The 22,536-nt window shown below is 39.2% G+C and overlaps 1 protein-coding gene across 1 annotated transcript in view; it reads left to right on the top strand.

Annotated features, from left to right (window-relative positions):
- grm4 (glutamate receptor, metabotropic 4) overlaps nt 1-22,536 on the top strand; it is a 98,153-nt gene that overhangs the window by 56,602 nt on the left and 19,015 nt on the right. The window contains exons 4-7 of the mRNA XM_077727069.1: nt 8,153-8,288; nt 8,359-8,513; nt 9,353-9,493; nt 16,965-17,165. Coding sequence (XP_077583195.1) covers nt 8,153-8,288; nt 8,359-8,513; nt 9,353-9,493; nt 16,965-17,165 — 633 coding nt within the window. The remainder of the gene's footprint in view (nt 1-8,152; nt 8,289-8,358; nt 8,514-9,352; nt 9,494-16,964; nt 17,166-22,536) is intronic.

Raw genomic sequence — 22,536 nt, 5'->3', positions numbered from 1 at the left:
TCAAGCTAACCTTTCCGCATATTTCCTCTGCTAGAACTCAATTAGCCGTTAGCGCACAAGTTGGCAAATGGATGGAGGCGTGGCCACAACGGCGAGGAATTGAATTGTGAATAATCCGCCAAAAGTTTTACATTGAAAGGGTCAAGGACGGGCACCGTCAAACATGGTTTCTCTTTGGGTAATCCAATTTCGTCCTATATCGTAAAAACGTGCATGCTAGGCTAATTTTATGCTAAATTACCGCTTACTACAAAATCCTAACTCATTCCTATTATTGTAATAAATTCATTCATATATTCGGTTTTTGACTTAGATGCTGTAAAACTAGAATTTTGGTCAAAATGGCAGTAAACAATGTTAAAAAGTAACGCTAAAATACCCCAAAACCATCAGGAAATGCCCAAAAATTAGCAAAAACCAACCGCCATACAAAAACCCTAACCCAAAATCAATAGAGAATGATCCAAAATGTTCAAAAAGTGACCTGGAAGTACCCTAAAACGTCATTGAAGTGACATAAAATTGTCATTCTCATCCGCCAATGCCATCAACGGCGCCAGACGTCCAATCCCGTTTGTCCGGGAACATTCTACCATTCGCCCCTTCCGTTCAAAAAGGATTGGACGTTAAATAAGTCCACTTTTTGGGCCAAAAACAAGCAGAGTTTGTCACCCCTGACTCAAGACCATTAAAATAAATAAATAAATAAATAAATAAGACCAAATGTGCATATTTAAATACATTGGACTCGATTCATATTTCAAAATAAAAGACATCTTTAGCCAGGTACGATAAGCACGATATGATATTCCCTTTCTTCTCGCGTGTCTTGTGGGGAAAATGGTGGATTATTTAAAGGTAGCGGCCACTAAAGGACAATAGATGGTCGAAAAAATGAAATGAATAATTAGAAAATAAAATAGAAGAGCAGATGTGACATCTAAGGATGAATTATGCGGGTGAGCCGTACGTTCGGGGGTGCGTCACGGAAGATAACCTGCGACCAGGCGGCCTTTTTCTTTGAATTTTATCGTGTTAGGGCTTGTTTTTAATTAAAGTCGACACCACGCCTTCCAATTTTAGACTCTTAATTCGCATTTGGAATTTATATTTGACAAATACAAAACGTAATAGGAATAAATAAGTATTTTTTTATTCATTCTACTTAGCCAACTATATCGCATTTGACACAATTTGGAGCAAAGCCATATTAATAATTTTAAAAAAATTATATGTATGTATTAATGCCATCCTCGATAGTTTTTAAGTCTAAAAAAATCTCTTTACTCACTACAAAATATTGTTTTTTGCTTATTCTGATATTTGTCAAGCTCATTTTTAATCTTTTTATGACGATTTATTGACGTGTGCACTTTCTATTGAAGCTTTTAAATCTCATGACAATTTGATTTAAAATTAAAAAAAATGGATCTGATGGAAGCAGCGCCAATTGAAACAAAAACTAAATCACGGCTTTGGCTTCTTAAAAAAGGCTTCTTTTGAGAAAGCAAAGCTCTTGTGTTGACTTTTTTATTCGCGTCCACATGGCAACCAACCACAATCTAGTCTTTTCTCGAGAAATTTGTCAATGGGAAAGAGAGATGTGAAAAAATGGCGCTTCTATTTTCGGACTCGATAGAAATGAGTGTCGCCGCTCACCTGTTCGCACCCAACGACCCGTGAAAGTTATTTTTAAGATTAACTTTTCACAAGTCGCTGGATATGACGCTATACAGTCTACAGTAATCCCTCCAATATCGCTATTATAGTAGACCAGACATTGTCGTGATAAATGAGGGTCACCCCTATTATATATTTTATTGTTTGAGTTTCAAAGTGAATTTTCACAATTTTATGAACTTAAATTTAAAAAACAATAATGAATGGCGAAAAAAATTGTAGTAAATTTGTGATAAGTGAAGACGTGATAATCGAGGGATTACTGTATTTTGTACTGTATTGCTTATTTATTTATATTTATTTATATATTTAACCATATTTATTTATATATTTATTCATATTTATTTTTGTATTTGTATTTATTTACTTATGTATGTATTTATATATTTATTCATTGATAAATTTATTTACTTATTTTTTTTAACCTACTTATTTACTATATTCTCACCCTATCGCTACAGTGACAATGAAATTTCCCCAATACGGGATGAATAAAATGATCTAATCTAATCGTAAAATAACATAATTGGCATATAGAACAGGGTAACAAACTCAAGGTCGGGGGGCAAAATTGGGGCCTCCACTTCATTGTGTGCGGCCAGCAAGACAAACCGTAATTAAAACATGAGGAATCAGAAGTATTGACCCACAAAAATAAAATAAAATGCATTTATAAATAAATAACAAGAGCAGGTTGTTTGCCCAGATCGCAAAACTATCCATCCAATCGTTATCTAGCTTTCTCCCCCAAAAATAAACATTGAAGAAGAAACAGCAGTAAGAACGGGAATCCCTCCCTCCCTCCGTCACGCAAGTCTTCCGCGGCCATGACGACAAACGCTGGCCACTCATTTATCTCCCGGGACCGCGCTCGTCTTTGAGAGCGGCGGCCAACGATCGAGAAGTGAGCAAAGTGAGATCGGGGTGGGATCGGGGGCAAGAAACATCTGTAAATTATTCAGCGCTTTGAAAACACGCCGCGCATCTTTCTTCAGGTTGCACGGCTTTGCAGAATTTCCATGAAAATCTTCCCCCGGGGGGTCCGCATTCATTATGTATCACGGCGCTTCACGTTATGTTGTCATGGAAAGGACGGGGCACGAGGCCTTTTTTGGATGTCGCCCCCTGCTGGTTGGAGGTCACCACACTTATTTTTTCTGCAATAACTTTTACATTTTTTTTCGAGTATACTCGAACCAAAAGTTAAAAAAAATAAGCCCTTGAATGACAAGGCGTTATCCGTCAAGGTAAATACAGCAAATTTCAAAAAGGCGCTTTTTTTTACGGCGGGTGAAATGGTCCCATTCAAGTCAAATGTGCCTTTTATTCGCTCCCTAACGACATCATAACTGGCCTGTTGCTTTTTTATGGACGCCTCAGCAGAAAGCGGCGCGTCTACGCAAGCGCCCACCATAAAGATTCCTTTTTACCGGATTAATGAGGCTGATTATGAAACGGTAATCTGAAAAGTCCCGATCCCACGCGTCTCGTCTTGCAGGTGAACTTCGCCGCCGCCATGTTAACGACAAAACTGCGCCAAAGTTTCCTCCCCTTTTTGAACTTTTTATCAAGTCTAAGAAGAGTATTGCATTGTTTTATAGCAAGGGTGTAAAACTCGGTTCGCGGGCCGCTTTAACGTCAACTTGATTTTATGTGGGCCGGACAATTTTTGATAGAATATTTAGATTTTTTTTGTTTATAAATGGATTAAGTGAACCGAGTTAAAATCCCTGAATATTCAGTTTTTTATAGATCTAAAACAATGTTTATTTGAGCTTTTTTAAAATATATTTTTAGATTTTAGAATGATTTTTGAACTAAAAACTGAAAAAAATGATTAAAAATGACAATTATTGATTTTACTTTTTTGGGCCACACAAAATGATGCAGCGGGCCAGATGTGGCCCCTGAGCCGCCACTTTGAGACCTGTGTTCTATATAGTGCTTTAAAAAAAAGATGTATAAAATAGCTTTTTTTCTTCATGTCTAAGCGACATAGTATATAGTTAAGTATTTTTAGAGAAACCACGTACCTTGAATACTATCAAAACATTATTTTTTCCTCCCTACCCGCTGGTTTTTACCACATAAAGAGCGGTCGCTTAACTTTGTTTTTCCTTTGCCTGGGTAACTTCCCTGTGAGAAGATTTTTGGAATAATCCTGTCTGACTTCAAGGACTCCCCCAAATAACTTGAAAGCCACACACACGGTGGCTTGACGTATTTTAACTACTGTTTGTGTTGTTTAAAAAGAAAAAAAATCCCAGAATGCTTTGTTGCAACCAAAAAAAAACCTTTAAAAAAATCCCCGTTAGCCTTTCATGTGGTCCACTGTGTCCGTGGCAGCTCATGTTCAATTAAGACATCCCAAATACAAGAGTGTGAGATCTAAAGAGTCCATTTGTCATTGTTGCGCTCCACTGACTGACTTTCCCAATCGTACACGTTTCCCCTTGTTGTTGTGTTTTTTTTCTGACTTTCTTTTGTGTGACGCGCGTCCTTTGTGTGCTTGCGTTTGGTGTGCGCAGCCACTCAAGTAAATAATTAAGAGGTGGAAGACGCCATCTCCACGGCAAAAACCCCCCAGTGTGTTTATTTAAGCGAGAAAAGCTTGTAGAAACAAGCGCCAAAAGTGTGAGATGAAGACAGAAACATGGCCGCCCGGCCGGAGTGCTCGGTGGCGTGAGAGGGATACTAACGACGATTGGGATTTCCAAGGAAATTGTGCGAGGGGGTGGGTCTCGTGCCGTTTCTCGTGACCGGACATTTCGTCCCTGGACGTTTTATCCCCGGACATTTGGTCCCCGGACATTTGGTCCCCGGACATTTGGTCCCCAGATATTTTGTCCCCGGACATTTCGTACGGTTAGTGGTTAGAGTTAGGGCAAAGGGGTGTCAGACTCGGGTTGGTTGGCGGGCTGCTAAAGACCATGTTTATTTTAGCTTTTTTTAAATATATTTTTAGATTTTACAAAATTATTTTTGAACTAAAAACAGAAAAAAATGATTCAAAAATGAAAATTATTGATTTAAAAGGGGGGGAATCAGGAAATGTAATATAAATCTATATTATTATTTGAATTTGATCCTAAAACAGAAAGACGGAACTCCTGATTTACTTTCTCGGGCCGCACAAAATGATGTGGCGGGCCACATTTTGTCTTGTATTTCATAAATGACCAAAAAATCCTGCTGCGCAAACTCGCCTTGAGCGATCACAATCACATGGTCTACCGGCGTCTAGCTACACTTTCCATTTCCGTGTCTTTTTAGCTAGCCAACGCTCAACTGTGTCCAGTAGCTAATTCCTAACGTCGTCTTCCAGGACAGGCTGTGTATTTTTGTTGTTGTTTTTTGTAAAAAGCCAGCTGGATGTGTAAGCTACGATGAAGACTAAAAAAGGACTTTGTCAGGCTTGAAATATCAAAACGATTAGCTGACAGATGCTTAAAAGCGTTGCGGTGCTAGCAGGGGGGTTTGAGGGGGGGGTCTCCCAATTTCCCATTTGCGTGATAACGATCGCAATGTTTGTCAGTAACGGGGACAACGACCGGTCTTATTGATTCGCCGTTTGGCACAATTCCAACCGCCAATGAGTGGAAAAAACACAAGAAATACGTCAATCGTTTAAGTCCTGTTAATCTAATTGACAATTCTTGGTTTCTAACTCATTACAGTTTGTCCCAGTCCTACAGGATTGGACGTCCAGCGCTCTCAATGTCGATGAAACGAGTTCGAATGGACGCAACGTCTGTCAGTAGTAGTGGCGTAAAATAGAAAAGCATGAGAATGGTTGATTTTTATCAGATTTACTTAACTTGACACATCGACTTGATAAAAGATGAGGATGGTTGATTTTTATTAGCTTTACTTAGCGTGTCACTAGACAAAAGAGTCGTTTATTGGATACATTTTGGTAAATGTTTTCAAAAGCCATAATTCGCTGCCAAAATCCCATCCGAACCGATATTGACGGCGAATCTGGCGGCTTAGAGATTTGACCGATGTGGCGCTAGACTTTTTGATTAAACAAAGTAAGCGAAATCAAACGGCAGGCGCATCCAATGGCTCCCCTCAGATGGCAAATTGACCAGCAGCCGGCCGGGGGCGGCCAAAACAGCGGCGATCGATACGACTTTGACCCGAGCTAACTTAAGTGTTTGGCTCCAATGTCGTCCAAAATCAATACCACGGCACTTTTGCTCAATAATCCTCGAAAGGCCTGTTTTGAAAATGGCGAGTGGCAACAACAAGGTGGTGGGTGACAAGTACTCTTTTCAACTTTGGCCCTGTGATACACACTAATCTCAAATCCATTACTTTCTCTGGCTACAACGTGGACCAATAATCGATAATAGTAAATAACAACAACCCTGGAATTACTCTAGCTGGGCAACTTGTTTTTTGATCGATTTAGCTCTTGAAAGAATATTATAAAAGACCGATTAGATAGCCGTTTGATTTATTTTCACATTTTTTTGTCGTGTTTGTGACAAATATTTACTTTATGTTTGGTATCGAGCTACGTACAAAAATTTTCAACAAAGTCAACTAAAGTTCAAACATAGCGACATTTGATGCCTTTGCAGTAGTACCTTGAGATATGAGCTAAATGCGTGAAAATAGCCGAACTGTCAATTCACTTGTATCTCAAATTATTTTTTACCATATAAAATAACGAAATACAGTCCTACCTCTACTTACAAATGCCTCTAGTTTCAGGTTACAAAACATTTTTATATGCAAATGAGTGACTTGAGATACGAATTATATCCTTTTTGCACGGCAACACGCTTGTAAAATACCATAAAATTTTTTAAATTAACTTGTATTACGATGCGGAAACAAAAAAATAAATTTAAACTAACTTTAGACAACTTAATTCCAATTTTGCTTAAAATTTTGCTACCGTTCTTGGCTGTATTGGCCCCGCCTCCACCCTGACTTTCAGATGCAACCTATCCAGGGTTGTTTGCTTTTGTATTCCCTTAGAAATACTCAGAAAATGATGCATACAAATGTCCTCACAATAGGATAATGCACGAAAAATAGTAAATACTCGTCTCGTATTAGCCAACAAGCTCCGCCTTTCGCACTAACTAGCATGTAAAAATAACACAGAAAATATGCAACGCCCCGCCCAGTGCTCGTATCAAGACATTACACAATTTTAAAAAAATCTGCCTTGTATCTCAAAATAAATATTTTACCCCTATCTCAAATTGCTGCTATTTCGAGGTGGTATGACTGTACAATGTCATCAGATGATGTTTACACACGAACATGAATTGCTTACACGCCGTTTTGCAAGAGGCTTTTTTTCCAAAAAGACGAGATGGAGAATAACAATGAGTCACTTGTCTTGGCGCTTTTCTCCTAACAAGCAATATAAAGGTCTGCTGTCAACCCCAAACATCGTTATTGTCGTGGCGTAGCACCACGCTGCCACAACGCTAGCTAAAAATATGCCAGGTGTTGTCTTCGTTTTATTAAAATATAGCAAGGAGATAATTGGAAGAGCGCGCGGTAACAATGGCGTTTTGGGGATTTTGCTGGGTTTCTCGTCCGTGACGTTGATTATTTCAAGATGTCATCTAGTGGGGAAGTTTACTTCTCAAGTCGACGAAGCTAGCAAAATGTTGGGCACGACGCGCGCAGGCATTCGTCAAACGTTCAAAGCGTTGACATCTGCGTTTGCTCTCCGGGGATTTTGGGCTGTCTAGACGTACGCCACCGTGACAATTTCAAACCATTTTGGCAGGATGAAAAAACCTGGGAGAAACTTGCCAGATCTTTCTCACTCACTTAGCAACCCCGAATACTTTGCCGCCGACCCTCCCGCTTTCGGATGAATCGGCACAATGAGGATATTTATAGTATAGATTTATGGAAGAATTTTTGTCAATTGCCTGAGATTTAAAAAAAAAAATCTGAAAAAAAATCGCTATTATTAATACATTTTGGCCTTTTTTTATCAAATACTTAGGAAAATGACGCATTTACCAGAAATTACATTAGCAATCCGCTACTTCTGAGAGTTTCCGACCTTCCAATTGCGGAATTAGCATGTTATTCCCGCCCATATCTATTTAGCTTTTCTTTGGGTACTCCGGTTTCCTCCCAAATCCCCAAAAAATGCACGCTAGCTCGACAAATGACTCAAAATTGTCCGTAGGCGTCAGCGCAAACGTTTCTTGATCTCATTGGTTGCCAGCCAATTAAGGGAAACCCCGCCTACTGCCTAGGGGCGGCCTCCAGCACCCCCACGAGGACGGAAAATACCCAAATGAATGAATTACAAATGTACAAATATGCTGCACTGGAGGAGACGCAATAGAACATGACCTATTTTGTGAGTTTTTTCCATCTTCCCGAACATGGCCAAGCGCTAATCACCTTTGCGTCTATGCTAACGAAAGCTCTTTGTTTAGTCCCCATTGACAGATTCCTGTTTGCTGTGTTTGCATTTCAGGAGGCGTTTGCGTGGCCCAATCGGAGAAGATTCCCAGGGAGCCCAAGCCGGGCGAATTCGACAAGGTCATCAAACGCCTTCGCGATAATCCCAACGCCAGGGTGGTCATTATTTTTGCCAACGAAGACGACATCAAGTAGGTGGTAGAAAAGTAGTAAGAACTGACCTGTTTCTGTCGTTAAAGTCGACATTTTTGGTTTTCTCAGACGACTTCTGCACGCCGCTAAAAAGGCCAACCAAACGGGACACTTTATCTGGGTGGGCTCAGATAGCTGGGGCTCCAAGATTTCGCCCGTTTTGCATCAGGAAGAAGTGGCGGAAGGGGCGGTCACCATCTTGCCCAAGCGCCAGTCCATCAAAGGTAAAGGCGGTCCTGGATAAAGCAGACAGGAAATTAGTCAGGCCATATTCCAGACACAATGCTAATAAAAACAACAGTTATCACTTTGATTTCATCTCTGGTCTGTACTGAATTTCTTATATGGCATTAGCCTTGCGCTAACGTTAGCCAGTTACGTTACAACAGATGCTAACAGTATCTTCCAGTATGTACTAAATAATTGTATGAGGTTAGCGACGATCATTAGCTGGTTAAATGTAAGGGCATGTTTACAGGGCTTTTTAGAAGTACTTGATTTATAAATTGGCATTAGCTTCGCACTAATGTTAGCATCCAGGAGAAATCGTTGCAGGGCATTAGCCGCTAACATTACAATGCGGTGGAGATTGTTTTTGACAACAGATGCTAACGATATTTTCCAGTATGTACTAACTATATCATTGTATGAGGTTAGCGAGAAAACATTGACATTAGCTTTGCGCTAACATTAACATCCAGGAGAAATTGTTGCATGACATTAGCCGCTAACAATACAATCCGATGGAGATAGTTTTTGACAACACATGCTTACAGTATTGTCCAGTATGTACTAACTACATTATGGTATGAGGTTAGCGATGAACATTAGCTAGTTAAATGGAAGGGCATATTTATAGGCTTTGTAGAAGCTAGCTTTGTGCTAACAAAAACATTCAGGAAAAAATCGTAGCATGACATGAGCCGCAAATGTTCTAATCCGGGCGGAGATTGTTTGTTTTTGACGTCAAGAGTATTTTCCGTTGTATGAGGTTAGCAATGAATTAGCCACTTTCCACGTTAAGAATACCAAACATAACAGACAACATTTTGTTTGCATTCAGGTTTCGACCGCTACTTCATCAGCCGTACGCTAGAAAACAACAGACGCAACATCTGGTTCGCCGAATTCTGGGAGAACAACTTCAGCTGCAAACTGAGCCGCCACGCCCTCAAGAAAGGTTCCGGGCTCAAGAAATGCACCAGTAAGTCATCGCCCGTCTCTTTAAGCCCAACTACGGAGCAAACATCACATCTGAAAATAGCTGAAATATTCATTCACGCCGTCAATTTTCTTCTTTCTTCTTCTTCCGACGTGCTACTATTAGGCATTGTGTATTTATTGCGAGATAGAAGAGTAGAAAGGCTTTTTGAAAAAAAGACCAGTCACAGTTAATTAACGGCCCTTTGACAGATCACGCAAATCCATTTGCTTAGAAATGTTATCACACAATGCTAAATTATTCCCCAAAAGCCCACTACAAAGTCTCCCGTGCTAACCAAATTACAATTCTGGAGGCAGCGTGTGTGTGCGCTAACACTCGGCAGGGAGTCGAGGCAGTGACCCTCATGCTGTGAAGCGCCACTGAACCACCGCGCTGCCCCCGGGCCGCGCATATGCATGCTAGACTCGCCACTTACCATGCAGATGTTGGTATTTAAGAACAAAAAATGCCTTGTGATAGAAGTCGATAAACCCACGCAAAAGTTAAACACAGTATAAACACACACAAGTACATTTTTTTTCACGTTTTATGCAAATATTTTTTCGTGAATTTCGTTAATAGACAAAAAAATGATTTTTTTAGCATTTTATTTGTTAATCTGTTCACTATTTCGATATAAACGACCATTATGGAATTTCATCTTTGTCACGTTGCACTGTTTTATACATTCAAAGTCATTTTTATGCGCATATAAGCCGTACCCTTGGTTCAGTCATCTTTTTTGTTGTAAATACGGCTTATATGCGAGAAAACACTATGTCAAAATTACTATAGGCATTGGTTGTTGTTACTATAATTTTGTGTCGGAATTGGAAGGCAAAATGTTATTAGTGCAACACTAAGAAAAATATACATGAGTGCCATCACCTTAGCGTCAACTATATTATTAAAAGAAAATAGCATGAAAGTAGTCTAACCTTTAAAGCTTGTGGATTATCTTTTTTGCATCCCGACTATGATGGCGGATATTTTACACGGTACGAAAGCCGTAAGTGTGGATGATGCCATATATTATTCATTATTTGTGGGGGTTTTTTTAAGAAGAAGAAGGTTCGTGGGAGGATGAAAAACAAACGATCCCTGTTATGTTAGTCTAAAGTCACTGAAGTAGTTCACATGAAAAGTATATCAAGAAACTGAGGACTCCAGAGAGGGAATGTTGGGACTCGGACGCGGTTGGGTGGAAGTGGGAGGGGCAGTGTTTTTTAGGGGGGGTGGCTAAGCTGATGGATGACTCTGTTGGATTGACCTATACTGGGCAGCCACTGGGAATCCTAGAGGTCCCCTCTGGGAATGCAGCGTCATTCCGCTTTGACTACATCTAACATGTCCGAGAGGGACGGATATTGAGTATTACGCGGTGGTGTCTTATCTAGTTATGTGCGTACGAAAATATAGTTCGATTTTCTTTCATTGGCGTATTTTTAGGGCCTGAGTATAAGTGCTACTAGCCAAAAAAAATCATGATACGTTATACTCAGGGTGGAGTAATAGTCTGAGGAATACGGACGTTATAGCAGAGTATTTTTGTATAAAATAAGCAGTGGTAACACTACATACAAAATCAATTGGATGCTAAAGTGGTTTTGTAAAGTAAAAGTTTTAAGGAGGTAGTATTGATTTTTTTTAATCCAATGTAAGTTATGTTTCGACTTTACGAAAAGTCCATGTTAGGAAACCACTTCTAGAACCAATACATTTTGTAAATAGAGGTACTATTCTATATAAATATTCATAAGTAGAGGCACTACTGTTTTATAAAGAAATATGAGATCTAGAATGCAAATATTGGGCCAAATATAAAAAAAGACCAAACTCCCATGTGGTACATTAAAATTGTTCACCCTCTAAAGGGACACAGATTTCTATTTGGTGTTTGAACTAAAAAGAAAATGGTCTGTTTTAGATAGTGCACTTGAAATTGAGCTGTCATATCGTTCCAGTACATTTTCTTAGCAGTGAAGTGCGACACGAGGAAGCTAAAAATGCAGACATGTGTAAATAGTTGGAGTAACTTCCACCCCGCTGGCCAATTTCACAGGCCACCAAAGCCGACCCACCGACTCTTGGATGAAGCCACCTCCCGACGTTTTGCTCTCGTGGCTCCCCTCAAGCGTTACAGCCATTTTCTGTCAACCCGGCTTTGGCGGGGGACCGTCCGTCGTCTCGCCACGGTCGGCCCAGGTTAAGGAGCGGCGGCCATGGCGAGACTCTGGGCGGAACGCGAGGGGGGCTTTGACGTCCGTCCTCCGAGAATGAATCAACGTCTCATTCGCCTCGTGATCAAAGCGTGAGGCGGACGGCAAAGAAGGGGGACGCAAAATTGACGTTGATTTATGTTGAAAGGGGAGGTGAGCTCCAAACCGAGCATCTCGTTTTGGAGGCTTGTTAACGAGCGCTTGAAAAAACGTTGCTTCGTTATTAAAAGACTGCCGCGGAGGACTTGGGGAAGATGCTATGCTAGCGGGAGTTAGCGGTGCAGGGTAGATTTGGAATAGGAAAAAAATGAGAAGTTATTTGGTTTTAGTTGATTCAGGCATGAAATGTTTTTGGGGTGCTTAAGTCGTTCATTTGGCCCCTCCCAGTTCAAGCGGATTGGACGGTTAGCGAGATTTCATGTGCAGGATTTCCCATTGAAATAAATTATCTTATTTATTGTAAATTCATTCGGTGTTTATTAATTTGTATTAATTGATACATTTATTTAAGATAAAAGTCATGATGAATAAAATAATGAAATAATTATTGTTAAGGGAACTGTAACAGCCAATAAGTAAATACGTCAAAATACATTTTAAATGGAAAATCAAGTAGCTGTCAGATATATTGATCATTTTTGTTCTTATCATACGACTCCTCAAAATTTGATGATTATTCATATTCATAAAACACCTGCCTATAAAAATATGAAAATATGACAAGGTCGCTAAGTGTAAATTACCACATTCCGTTTACACACTTCTCAACTCCAATACATGAATTTTTCTCATATTAAATGACGGTGGTGCGGTGGTTATGTGGCTGGCGTTTCGGTCTCGCAGTTTTGGGGTCGAGAGTTCGATTCCCGGATTGGTCCTCTTTGTGTATGATCTCCCTGGGGTTGAATGGGTGTTCTCCGGGTACTCCGGTTTCTTCCCACATCCCAAAAATATGTATGCTATGCTAACTGTATGCTAAATTGTATCGAACTATCAGTGCTCCAGCACCCTTATTGAGAGCTAAAGAGGGATGGCTGTCTTTGTAAGCGACTGGGAAGATGGCGGTCGCGTCACCAAACGTCAATAGGACACCAAGCGTGGGCGGGATGCGGAGGACTCTGGCGTAACGGCGAGTGGCCGCTCCGCCGCCGCCGCCGCTCCGCCGTCGCCCGCCCACGCTCTTCGGCAGATTCCCCCAGGCGTCTCCTCCTCCGCGTGGGCCGAACGGCGTCCAATCGAAGCCCCCGCGGCCCTTTAATTACCAAGGCCGTCGCCTCCCGACGCGCCTTGGAAAAGCTGGCGGGATAATCGTTAAAACGGCGAGATGAGACGTGGCCGAGACGGGGCCGAGACGGGCGCCCCGACGCCGGGGTTTCGCACCCCTCGGATTGAAGCGGGGATTGAAAACGGCGTTGGAATGATAAACAAGTCTTTGTTGGAAAACATTGGGTTGGAACCCACTATCAAAGTACCAAGCGCAACCAATTTCTCATTTCAAGTCCAAAAACGCTACAAAAGTCAACGTTTACAATACAGCAAAGGACAGATTTTCTTCACCGTGTCAGCCAGGATCGAACCCAAAACTTTAGACACGTGCCAACGAAAATACCGTATTTTCTCATATTGATCGTCTTGGCGTACGAGCTGCAAATGTGTTACTTTGAAGGGAAAATATCAAAAAAAATCGTCGCACATGCTATTTCGTATAATTCGATTGCTGGATTGGTACCCGGACATTTCGTCCCCGGACGGTTCGTCGCCGAACATTTCGTCGACGGACCTCACCCTAAACTTAACCACCAATCTTAACCACCTAACTACTAACCTTACAAATTGTCCATCGACGAATTGTCCGGTCGACGAACTGTCCGGCGACGAAATGTCCAATCGACGAAACGTCTGGTCATGGCTGGATTTCACATTCCAAACTGCATGTAGAAAAATATAAAAATGAAGTCATGTGATCAGTACAACCAGGAAGTAAGCCCATAGCGCTACAGTTTCTAATCGCTAGGTAAGATGGCGGCGTCCTGAGCTAACAAAAACAGGTACAAGTAGGTTTTTTAAAGTATTATTCAATATACAATTTTTTGAAAAATAAATATTCAATTCATAGACATCAAAATAAATTCTGGTAAGCGTTTTATCTGTTTTATTTTGAAATAAATGACCGTATCGGCCATATTGTCTTGCGTTATAGCGTTTCGTGCAAGTCAAGTTTAATTGTGCCATACCCTTGATTCAGTCATCATTTTTTTAATTACAAATACGGCACGAATACGAGAAAATACGGTAACATGAGCCGCCACCATACGCACGAGAAAGAAAAAAATAGTAATTAGGCGGGTCAAGCGTGATTGGAAAGTGCAACGAGTTGTTAATGCGTCGTCATTATTTTCAAACACTTAACATTTAGCACAGTGTGACCAAGGCTAAACAAACAATTTGTGAGAAATAAATGAAACGGGTGATGAAAAAAGATATAAATTTTTCAAAACGATTCCATGAAACATTAAACTTGCGCTTTTTTGGATGAAAAATGTTGAAGTCAAGGATCATGTTGAGCAAAAGAGCCGGAATTCACATAGAATTTTTTTTTAAAGGCAAGGCCTTCCACCTCAACTTTACTTCCTGAATTAAATAGCCGCCGCGTGTAAAAACCTGGTATTCAAATGTGAAGGACGTCTTCATGTTTTGCTAAAAGAAAAATTATTTTTCGAATGAGTCGATAAGTTAACACGTTTATTTCATATTCCAAATCTGGGGAGTTCCCATGTGGAAACTTATCAAGAAAAGCATTAAAAAGGCTACCAATACCGACATTTTTAAAAAAAAATGCCTTATTGGCCTGAATATAAGACGACCTCTCTTTGTCAAGATTTTGAAATAAAAAAAAAGACTTTTCTAACCCTAAATTCAATTCAAATTCAAAAATCAAATTTGTAAATGGTTTTGCTTTCAATTAAATAATCTACTGAGATAAAACTAAAACATTGCAATAACTAAATTAACTATCAAAGTGTTCAGCTTTTAAATATATCTGGCGCCAACTAGTGTTGTGAATTGGTCATTTGTCCAGACGCCGAATATAAGACGACCAAAACTTTTTCAGTCTTAGTTAAATGTAAAAAATAACTTATATTCGGGCCTATACTGTACATATGCACATATACACACAGAAATAGAAATATAGATACACATACTAAGTGTATACATATACTGCCAACATATAAATAAATACAGATATTTACATTTTTTACGAATTTACTGCATATGTAAAAGCTATCTTGCTTAAAATGTCTTTTTCTGTGTCTGTATTCTCACCCTTTTGCTACTGTGACAATTAAATTACCAGAATAAAGTTATCTAATTCATTTAAACTGGGAGATCAAAGATTTCCTCATTGCCAACCTCCCATTTAAAAAAAAATGGACATCTACAAGTGACAGAGTTGCCCTGAAACCATTTCTTTAACTGACCCAATCCCACACAATTTGAATTTTTATTTCTTTTTAATGCTTAATTACTGCATACTAACCAAAAGGTCAAACAGAGTCATGCTAAAAAGGCCAGAAAACCTCCCTGCAGCATCTCCGTCTCCATGGCAACAGCAGATCTGACTAGCCTGGTGATTGAGTGCAACATCCACAATGCCCTTTTTTAAGAGGCAAAATGTGTCCAACTACAAGCCGCCCCAGTATGCTAACATTTAAATAAATAAATAAGAGTATAAAAAAAGACTTTCTCATTGGAAATAATTGAAAAGACATCCAGCGGTCCACCTGCTAAGTGGCAATTCCCTTCCCAAGCGGGGCGCTAATCGCTAACGCTCACCGATTAGACCGTCGACGCTAATTATTCGACGCTTAATCCGGACGTCTTTTGTCTAACTGGCGGTGGCGGCGTTTGGAACGGCGTCACGTCGAGTAATTAATCAAAAAAAGTAAAATAAATAAATAAAAATGGCTACGGTTGGGGTCGGGATTAATGAACTCCTATCGCCAGTTATTACACGAAGTGGATTATCCCAGCGCTAACGTACGTTAGCCGTTTCCCGCGTGCCCGGTTTTCCTCCCTGGGCTTTTTTTTAAGTGAATTCAGCGGCGTGGAATCTCCGGCTAATAAAAAATGACAAGTACGCGCTTTTGGGTGAAAGATAACAAACAAATGCGGAGACTTTAGCAAGTCATTTGCAAGCAAATCCTTGTAATCCTTCTACGGAGACAAGATTTTCCCACTTTGCCCCCGATAAGATTTCCCGCGGGAGAATGGACAAAAAAATAAAAGGCGACGGAGCGCTGCGTATCGGAATCGATTCTGTGGAAAAGGGTCGTTTTTTTGGCGAAGATGGTTGCAGGTGCCCCCCCATGATTGTGGGAAGGTTGCGGGTTGAGGCGCTGTTGGAATTGCGCTGTCCACCGCGCAAAGTGACAGCGTGACAAATGAAGTTGCGCCTTAACGCGCCACATATTGACTTGGGCAAGAAACGTGTGTTTACCTCTGGCGGGGTAATGATATTTATGTCACTGAGTTTAGTTCAGGGCTAGGCAAAGTCAGGGCTTGAAAGCCACATAAGGCTCTTTGGATGGGTGCTTATGGCTAATGAATAAGCTAAAATATGGAAAAGGATAAATTGCCAATAGGGGTGGCATGTTAGCACTGTCTAGTGGCTTTTAAAATATATTTTTTTCACTTTTTACTGTTTTTCACTATTTACTTTTTGCATGCATTGATACTGATTGATTAGCAACAGGGTAGCCATGTTGTTGAATGGATTTAGAGACCTTTACGACTTGAAAAGTGGTTATTTTAGAACTAATAACTAAAAAAAAGGATTAAAAAATGACAATTATGGATTAAAAGCCCTGAAAACAGCAAAGATTTGTTAAAAAAAATACAGTTATTGATTTAAAAGGGGGAAAATCAGGAAATGTAATCTACATCTATACTCTTCATTTTAATTTCATCCAAAAACAGAAAGTCTGCACTAATCATTTACTTTTTTGGGCCGCACAAAATGATGCGGCGGGCCACATTTGGCCCGCGGGCCGCAACTTTGACACCTGCAGACTAAAAAAAAAGGCACATTTTCATGTACTTTAAATTGTGAGTATAATCAGAATTGTATATAGCGGTTTAATTTTTCAAAGTTTTCCCTAGCGCCCTAAATTCCCAGAAAACTCTTTATACAGGCTATTTTTTCAGATTTTCTTTTTACAGTTTAACTTAATTTTTTATTTGTGTAATAATAGATCAGGAGCGTATCGGCAAAGACGCCAACTACGAGCAGGAGGGCAAAGTGCAGTTTGTGATCGACGCGGTGTACGCCATGGCCCACGCCCTGCACAACATGCACCAGGAGTTGTGCCCGGGCAAAGTGGGCCTCTGTCCCAAGATGGACCCCATCAACGGCACGCATCTACTTAAGCACATACGCCGACTCAACTTTAAAGGTCAGTTGCATTGACTTTTTGAGACATTTTACCCCAGAAAATGAGATGTTTGTTTTATATGGAGTACATCTGAATTGTTGAATTGTTATTTGTCAAACCTGCAATTAAGCCTGAATTAATTGAAAAATTAATTACATATTTTAGGAAAGAGTCTAAACAAAAGTAGCATGCAAATTTGGTTAAGAGGTAATAGGGACAAACTATTGTTGTACAGAAAGATTGGACAGGTTCACAATTTAGATTTTATAAGTATAGATACATAAATCTATAGGTAATTATTTTTTTTAATAATTTGGGGGAAAAAATGGAAATTCTATGTTTAAAAAAAATATCAAGAGAAGGAATGTAACAAAAAAAACATTAAGGACAAAATATAAAATAAGTATATATAATATAATTAAATAGCAGAAATACATAATTAATGTAAAAAAATAAAATCTTAAAATAATATGGAGTTCCTATATTCACATTTTTTCTTTTTCCACCATTTACATTTTTTTTGTTACATTTTCTTTTTTGGGGGTATTTTTTCTATCAATTGTAGAATATCAATACATCAGCTTATGCTTTAACATAAATACCAACTCCTATGCTTTATGTATATTTGTTAAAGTTTTGTCTGCCAAAAACAACCCAAAGATCAGACCATCACCTTGTTTTTGCGAATAAAAAAAATTGCATTTACGCTGAAAAAGAAAGGTCTGACCCTTTTATGAGATTTATTCCATATTAGCGCCATGACTCATATTTATAGTATTTCACCTGTGGTGCGCACACACAAAAAGAAATACATTTTCACTAATAGAATGGAGCAGGAGCATTTTTTGGTGGCCACAATACTTTCCAAAAGGCTTCCTGACGTCATCCACTATTATTAAACAAGTTATTTCTGCATTTCCTGCCAGCTATCCGTCAAATTTACCCCCGTGACTAGCGTATTAATTATTCACACACAAACACTGATCTAGTTTCATTCTATAAAAAAAGGGGAAGACGGCAATTTAAGACAATTATTATTCTTTCACGCAGAATTGAGTGTGCTTGTTTTTTTTATGCAGCGTTTGCGTAGATAAATTATTCATTTGAAGTCGTGCTTTCTTTTTTTTCCTTTTCAATTCTAATTAGTATCTACTTGTCGAATGTCAATTAAATGTTTCATCCATAAGTAAGGAGTTTAAAAAGTATTTCATCCACTTTGAGTTGGGAACAGGCTTTCATATGACATGTGGCGCTAACTGGGCTAAGCTAGTTTACGCTATTGTTAGCGGTAGCGACATTTTAAAGCCGTATGGAGTTATTTCGATTCATAATTAGAGATATTTAATGAGGAGAGAAATGTGGTTTTTGATGGGTGACAGTGTAGTCTGGATTACTGTATTTTCTCACATATTAGCATATAAAACACGTCGTTAAAATGGTTGAATTTGACTATTTCTTGCGTATAAGATGCCCCCTGTTTGACAATTTTTACCTCCATGTTGATGGTTTTAATAGGGAGTACAAATATGCTATTTTGAAGGGAAAATCATAAGATAAATAATGGCATGTGCTATTTCTGCGATACTGTAGGGATCAAAGACACATTATTAGGATCAATATAGGCATAAGGAAATTAGTCATCTAGTCAGTTATGGTTGTTTTCTTACTGCAAAACTGGAAATAACCAACAAATAGTAGTTTTTCACGTTTTATGCCATGTACAGTTTATTTTTTTCTTGAATATCCTCCATAGACATCAAAATACATTTTGTTTAGGCTTTAATGTGTTTTGGATTGGGAAGATTAATAGGATGAGCAGGTCTAGATTGTGATTAAGTAATTTGGGGTAAATTGGAACAAAAATTAGTTGTAATAAATCTAGTCTGGGTTATCGTATCTGGTTGTTTTTGGCAAAAAAAAATAATATTTTCTGGTCCCAAACTGTCTAAAAATGTCGTGATTCTGGATTACTGGCAACAAAAACTAGTATTATCGTATCTAGCGCTAACGTTGACCCTTTGTTTTTGACGAAAAACTGATATTTTTAGATCCCAAACCGACTAAAAATGGAGAAAAACTAAAAGGAATGGAAATAAATGGAGTTTAAAGGATGGACTAGACGTTCTTTTTTCCAGCAATGGCTTGATGGAATCAGCTTTGAGTCGTCTTTCAATAATAACTCGAGGAATAGCGGCCATTAAAAAGGTCTCACGGCTGCTTTTTGTGGCTAAAGTGATTTGGGCAGACAGCTGCCGAGAAGAAGAAGCTAGCTAGCTACACCTGCCTACAGGGACTCTTGACTTTCATTTGGCCTCTGTCAACTTTTATAGGGGAGGGGGGCCCCCCCCAAACACAAGCCTGCAAGTCACCCCACCATGGCTAAATATGAAGATGCCCTTAAGAGCAAATTGCACTCTTATCTCCAGCTCACACCATGTCCAAAAATGGCATTTTTTTCTCAATAACGAAGCGCCTAAAACGTCTAAAAAGTCGATGATAAATTCAGGAAAATCCGTTATTTGATGTCGGCAAAGGCACAAAATCGTCTTCAAAGAGATTTGTCAATACGGCTTTGACGGCAAGTGTCACACATTATTACAAAAAAAAATGGTGCTTTCAAGAAGACACCGACAAGTTTATTGATCCGTCAAAGTTAGACGAAGCTATTTGGACAAGAATGTCCGCCACGGAGGTTTCATTTGAGCGGACGGGTAGCCACGCCACGCCACGGCATGCCTGCGGGTTTTTTAGCACACCTGGCAGTCCATATAATTGCATCGGCGATATATTAAAGATGTCCAAATGTATTAAAAAAAAAAACAAGCGCTGCAAATGTAATTAATGCCGGTTTGAAATCGATGTCGAGTAAATGTACACGGTGCTTTTATGTCCCGAGTGGGATGGTTTAACACGGAAAGCCAATGGAGGCGACCAATCAACAGCATTTACAGTGGTGCCTTGACATAGGAGCTATTTGAGATACGAGTAACATTTGTGAGCAGATATTTATCTTGAGATATGAGACTAATTTTGATATACGAGAGGCTGCTCATAAGAAAATCAGGGCTACTGTTTTTCTAGTCTAAACTCCCTTGTGTAATGTCTCTATGAGCACTGGGCGGGGCATTGCATTTTATTGTTTTTTGGTTTTTTTTGCTTTTTAGTAAGTGCGAACTTATTGGCCAATACGAGAGGAGTATCTACTAACAAACTACAAAACTGAAAGTTCAGGGTGGAGGCGGGGCCAATAGAGCCAAGAAAGGTATCAAAATTCCAAACAAAATTAGAATTAAGTTTAGTGTAAGGTTAGTTTAGATTTACCGTATTTTCACGACTATAAGGCACACTTTAAAAGTCTTAAATTTTCTCCAAAATAGACAGGGTGCCCTTTAATCCATTGCGCCTTGTATATGGAACAACAATTAAAATTAAAATTCGTTGAAGGTGCGCCTATAATCGTGAAAATACAGTTTTTTTGAGTGTCATTGTTATTCAAGTTAATTTAAATTAGTTTATGTTATGTCATTCATTTGCATATAAAAAATTTCGTAACCTGAAACTTTCATACCTAGAGTCATTCATAAGTAGAGGTAGGACTCCAAATTTAAATCATTTGAGATACAAGTTTGGCTCCCGCATCACATTATGCTCTTATCGCAAGATATTTCTTGTTGTTGATTGAAGCATGTTATTGTTGATAAGGTCGCTATGGGATGGAGGTTGTCGGGGGTTAATCCAGTTAAGAGTGGCTACATGCTAAGGGTTAATCCAGGTTTGAAAGTGGGCCACTTTTCTTGTCGGGATTATTCATTCCTGGAACTGAGCCAGCAGGAATTCATTGTTTGGGCGCCTTGTGTTTGTCAGCACTTTTGTCGGCCAGCCGCTAAAAATAATGACGTTGTTGCCGGCCGCCTTCAAAGCGGGGGCTTTCTCGTCTTCGTGCCAAGAGGGACGAATTTACAAAAGCTCTTTAAGAAGGAGTGAACGAGCCAGGCTGAAAACACGGTGCGAAGAAAAGCCCTTTTTTTTTATCCGCCACATCTGGGCGAGCTGTCGGGAGAGCTAAGCTAACCGATGACAGACGATGATAACCTTTGCGAAAAGACGGAACATCATCTGCAGATACTTCCCCAAAGTCGGCTAATATGGCTGTGATTCTTTCACGTCGTCCCCGATCGCGTTTTACGCGCCCACAAATCTCCAGTCACAAGCTCACAATCAATTTCACGGCATACTTTTCAGAACGGTCGCCAGACGGCCGGCCAGACCGGCAAAAAAAGAAAATATTGAAAGACTTACCGGGATTCTTGCGGGTGTCTCATACAGTTCTTGTATTTTTTTTTTTTTGTTCCTTGAACTTGGAAATTTCGTCTTGTTCTTTTGTTCCTTTAGCTTGAAAACGTCCTCCTTGTATGAAATCCAAACTAGAAAAGAAATAAAATGCATTCAATCATCAAAACACTAAAAGAAGTAGTTCATCCTGCTTATGAAATATTACAAGAAATGAAGGCTGCAAAAAGGAAATATTTAGTATCTTGATTAGCGTATTTTCCGGTATATAAGTCGCAGCAACCAAGGAATACACAATGAGTATACATATGTATGTATATGTAAAAATACACAGTTGTCACAGTCCCTGTTCAAATGGATTGGACTTTTATTTGTGATAAAATTAAAATAAAATCTGAATTTGTTGGAATTTTGAGAGAATCGGAAAAAAAAGATCGTGTTTTTAGAAAAATGGTATTTAAATAGGAGTAAAGGTAAAAAAATGAACCATATAGCATAATTTTAAAGATATACTTAGAGACAATTTTGACATTGTTGAAACAAACATTGAAGTAAAAAAAATGTAAATCAGCACTAAACTATCTATTTAAAACTCCATTTATTCAGTTTTTGTAAAATATCTATATTATTTAAACAATGTTTATGACCTTATTTTGATGCTGCGCAACTGAAAAAATAATAATTGGTAATATTCCACATTTTTAAGATTAGAATTGTATACAAAACGACATTTAGTAATTTTTTCCCCACTACCGAATACGTTTCAGATCGGGATTCGGTATCTCCAAATCGTGCCACTGGGACTCGAACTCAAATGCAAAAAATAAACAAATGTGATCCCTAGTTTGGATCTTAGCAGTGAAACAAAAGTAATATTTTGCATATACCTGACTAAATTCCGCTTCCTCGTCAAAAGTCTGAAAATGCCAGACTGTCAGTGAACGCACCATTTTTATTTTGTTGCAGTCTACATCCCATGTAATGCGCTCTCCAGCTTTGGATTGAAACATAATGACCGGTAGTGAAAGCTGGCAGAATGGCCAGGATGGTCAGGATGGAGGCACCCAAGCGGAAGGCACACTTGCATCGTCAAGTGTAGCCG

The sequence above is a fragment of the Stigmatopora nigra genome, chromosome 10, assembly GCF_051989575.1.
Source record: "Stigmatopora nigra isolate UIUO_SnigA chromosome 10, RoL_Snig_1.1, whole genome shotgun sequence".
NCBI classification, from domain to species: Eukaryota; Metazoa; Chordata; class Actinopteri; order Syngnathiformes; family Syngnathidae; genus Stigmatopora; species Stigmatopora nigra.
Note: the sequence above shows the minus strand (reverse complement) of the source record. Positions and strands in the feature narration are given on the sequence as shown.